This window comes from Physeter macrocephalus, chromosome 14 (assembly GCF_002837175.3).
Source record: "Physeter macrocephalus isolate SW-GA chromosome 14, ASM283717v5, whole genome shotgun sequence".
NCBI lineage: Eukaryota > Metazoa > Chordata > Mammalia > Artiodactyla > Physeteridae > Physeter > Physeter macrocephalus.
In genome coordinates, this window is record NC_041227.1 from 96,235,841 (window position 1) to 96,240,033 (window position 4,193).

Genomic DNA, 4,193 nt, shown 5'->3' on the forward strand with positions numbered 1-4,193 from the left:
CTAATCTACCTTTCTATTATCTAATCTATTATCTATCGATCTACCTTTATCTATTTATCTATTATCTATCTAATCTATTATCTATCTAATCTATTATCTATCTACCTAATCTATCTAATCTATCTATCTAATCTATTATCTACCTACCTATCTATTATCTATTTAATCTATCTAATCTATTATCTATCTATTTAATCTATCTAATCTATTATCTATCTACCTATCTATTATCCATCTATCTATTATCTATCTAATCTATTATCTATCTACCTATCTAATCTATCTATTATCTACCTACCTACCTATCTATTATCTATTTAATCTATTATCTATCTACCTATTATCTATCTAATCTATTATCTATCTACCTATCTAATCTATTATCTATCTACCTACCTATCTATTATCTATCTACCTACCTATTATCTATCTAATCTATCTATCTATTATTTATCTATCTATCTATTTATCTATATCTTTTGGCCACACCGGGGGGCATGTGGGATCTTAGTTCCCCGACCAGGGGTCGAACCCGCGCCCCCTGCAGTGTTAGCGGGGGTCCCAACCACTGGGCCGCCAGAGAAGTCCCCGGGTTGCACTTTGATGGGAGTGGGGGACATCAAACTAAAGAAAATCTTTGGGACATCAGTGGGTTTCTAACGGCCTGGGGCGAGCGCATTTCCCAGCGCATAAATCAGCTTGCAAAAGGACTGGAAAAAAGGAAACAAGGGTGGACCCAAGCTGCAGCGAAGGAGGAGGGGACAGGGAGAGCGAGGGAGGAACAGGAGGAGACGTAGCCGCAGGGCTGGCAGCCCCCGGCGTAGCCCTGACTTCCGCGTGCCGGCCCCTGGGGTGGGCGGAGCGGCGGCGGTCTGGGGACCAGGGCGGGCCTGGACGCCTGCCCGGCCGTCCCCATGTGACTGGCCGAGGACAACCTGGGCTGCATCATCTGTCACGAGCTGCTGGCCCGGCCCGCCACGGTGCCCTGCGGCCACAGCTTCTGTCGCAACTGCCTGATGGGTCTGTGGGGCGCGGGGCGCCATGGGTCCTGCCCCACCTGCCGCGAGGGCGCCGAGCGGCCGCTGCAGCTGCGGAAGAACACGATGCTGCAGGACCTGGAGGACAAGTAACAGACGGGAGGCGCGCGAGCTGGAGGGCCCGAACCCAGCTCCCGGGCCCCCGCGCCGCACCGCGCAGCTGCCGGTAGGAAGGCGGGACCAGAGGCTGCCCTCTGACCTCCATCCGCCCGCCCGCGCCGACTGCATCCCATTATCCCCACGGCTCTTCCTCTCCTCACTGTATTTTCACGTTACTTTTCTCAGTCTGAACTAGAACCCGTTCTTTGGAAAGTGGAGAAAAATATGAAGAAGCAGAAAAAAAAATCAAAATCAGAAATCCTATCAACCTAGGCGCTATCCACCCTGGCCTCTTTCCACTTATTTCCAGTCTTTCTGCACCCACTGTCTCTCTGACAATTTTTAATTGTGCTAAAATATGTTTACATTATATAACATAAAATTTGCCATTTAACCATTTTAAAATATACAATTCGGTGGCATTATATTTACAGTGCTGTGCAACCATCACCACTATCTAGTTCCAAAACTTTTTCATCACCACAAACAAGCTTTGTACCCATGAAGCAATAATTTCTCTCTCCCCTGCCCTCCAGCCCCTGGTAAACTCTATTCTACTTTCTGTCTCTGTGACTTTGCCTACTCTAGATATTTCATAGAAGTGGAATCATACAATATTTGTCACTTTGTTTCTGGCTTTGGCTTCTTTCACTTGCTATAATGTTTTCAAGATTCATTTATGTCGTAGCATGTATCCGAACTTCATTCCTTTTTGTGGCTGAATAGTAATTCCCTTGTATGATTATACCACTTTTTTTTTTAATCCATTCAAACATCGATGGACATTTGGATTGTTTCCACCTTTGGGTTATTATGAGTAAAGTTGCAGTGAACGTTGATGTACAAGTATCTGAGTTCCTATTTTTAGTTATTTTGGGTAGGAGTAGAATTGTTGGATCATATGGTAATTCTGTGTTTAACTTATTGAGGAACAGCCAAACTGCATTCCACAGCAAAAACAATACTTTGCATTCCCATTAACAAAGTAGGATTCCAATTTTCCCCAACTTTTGCTCCTGGGACTTAGGTCTATTTGCTCCTGGTCTATTTGCTTCTGGGACTTAGGTTATTGTCTGTTTCCACCACAGTCTTTTGCCCCAGACACCTGCAAGTTTAACTCCGCTTGCAGAACTTCTGAGCAATACTCACCACCTTTCTGGTCTGAGCTCTGGGTTAGGTGAAACAAAGATGAGCACCCTGTGTCGTTCCTTCAGGCAGCCCCCCCAGCCAGGCTAGAACAGACAGACACAATGGTGTGTGAAAAAGATCTACTCTGCTCCTTTGGGAACCAGGACCAGAGTTTCATGCTGGGAATTTTCAATACCATCACTGAGCCAGGAGGGGAATGGGGCAAGGGCAAGTCAAAATGCCACAAAGCTTTCCTACTGCCAGGTTGTGCTTTTTTGAGTCAGTGTCTGCCAGAGTTCTGACAAAGTTGGTTCTGACACTTTCTGCTTGTCTTGCGACGTTTCTCTCTGTGTGTATGTGTCTGTTGGAGGGGGCGGGGTTGGTGGAGGGTAAAAGAGCTTGGAGCTATCCACTCCTCTTTTTAAAAAAAAATTAATTAATAGACTTTATTTTTTAGAGCAGTTCTAGGCTTATAGAAAATTGAGCAGATAGTACAGAAAATTCTCATATACCCCTCACAGTTACCCTTATTATTAATATCTCACATTAGTTTGGTACACTTGTTACAATTTATGAACCAATATTGATATGTCGTTATTAACTAAAATCCACAGTTTACATCAGGGTTCACTCTCTGTGTTGTACCGTTCTATGGATTTTGACAAATGCATGAAGTCATGTATCTGTAGTTAACAAACAGTTTTATGCCTTGAAAATCCCCTGCACGCTACCTCTTTGTACCCCCTCCCTCTCCCCAACCCCTGGCAACCACTGACTTTTTGCTATCTCTTTAGTTTTGCCCTTTCTAGAATGTCGTATCTTTGGAATCATACAGTATCTAGCTTTTTCAGGCTAGCTTCTTTCATTAAACAAAATTAAGGTTTGTGGCTTGATAGCTTATTTCTTTTTATTGTCAAATAATATTCCATTGCGTAGATGTCCCACAGTTTATCTATTCACCTCTTGATGGACATATTGGTTATTTCCATTTTTTTGTTTTTTTTCTAATTATGAATAAAACTGTTCTCTTCTTTTTGGTTATAAATACAGCATTGGGAGTTCCCTGGTGGTCTAGTGGTTAGGACTGGGCGCTTTCACTGCTGTGGCCCGGGTTCAATCCTTGGTCGGGGAACTGAGATCCTATAAACTAAGTGGTGCAGCCAATAAATAAATAAATAAATAAATAAATAAATACAGCATTATTCCTCAGGTCCTTAAAACTCTTTGTTAGTATAGCTTATAGTGACTGCATATACTTTCCATTGGCATTTTTTTTAAATAAATTTATTTATTTATTTATTTATTTTTGGCTGCATTGGGTCTTCGATGTTGGGTCTTCATGGCTGCACACAAGCTTTCTCTAGTTGCGGCGAGCGGGGGGCCACTCCTCGTTGCAGCGCGCGGGCTTCTCATTGCAGTGGCCTCTCTCGTTGCAGAGCCCGGGCCCCAGGCACGCAGGCCTCACTAGTCGTGGCTTGCGGGCTCCAGAGCGCAGGCTCAGTAGCTGTGGTGCACGGGCTTAGCTGCTCTGCAGCATGTGGGATCCTCCCGGACCAGGGCCCGAACCCGCGTGCCCTGCACTGGCAGGCGGACTCTCAACCACTGCGCCACCAGGGAAGTCCCTCCATTGGCTTTTAGGCTCCTGCTTTTTTTTTTTTTTTTTTTTTCGCGGTACGCGGGCCTCTCACTGTTGTGGCCTCTCCCGTTGCGGAGCACAGGCTCCGGACGCGCAGGCTCAGCGGCCATGGCTCACGGGCCTAGCCGTTCTGCAGCATGTGCGATCTTCCCCGACCGGGGTACGAACCCGTGTCCCCTGCATCGGCAGGCGGACTCTCAACCGCTGGGCCACCAGGGAAGCCCCATTGGCTTTTCTGGGGTTTTTTTTTCTGTTTTTTTTTTTTTTTTTTTTTTTTTTTTCGGGACGGGGGC

The 4,193-nt window shown here is 45.4% G+C and overlaps 1 protein-coding gene across 8 annotated transcripts in view; it reads left to right on the forward strand.

The window, feature by feature from the left end:
- Positions 1-959: 959 nt before the first annotated feature.
- RHOT1 (ras homolog family member T1) overlaps positions 960-4,193 on the forward strand; it is a 122,580-nt gene continuing 119,346 nt past the window's right edge. For 2 of the 8 annotated variants that reach the window (XM_028498053.2, XM_028498054.2), the window contains exon 1: positions 965-1,203. In XM_028498053.2, the coding sequence (XP_028353854.1) occupies positions 1,042-1,203 (162 nt within the window). In that variant the 5' untranslated portion in view covers positions 965-1,041. Of the gene's footprint in view, positions 1,204-4,193 lie in introns of all 8 variants that reach the window. The other 6 variants (XM_028498055.2, XM_007106567.4, XM_028498052.2 and 3 more) reach the window with 5 other exon arrangements.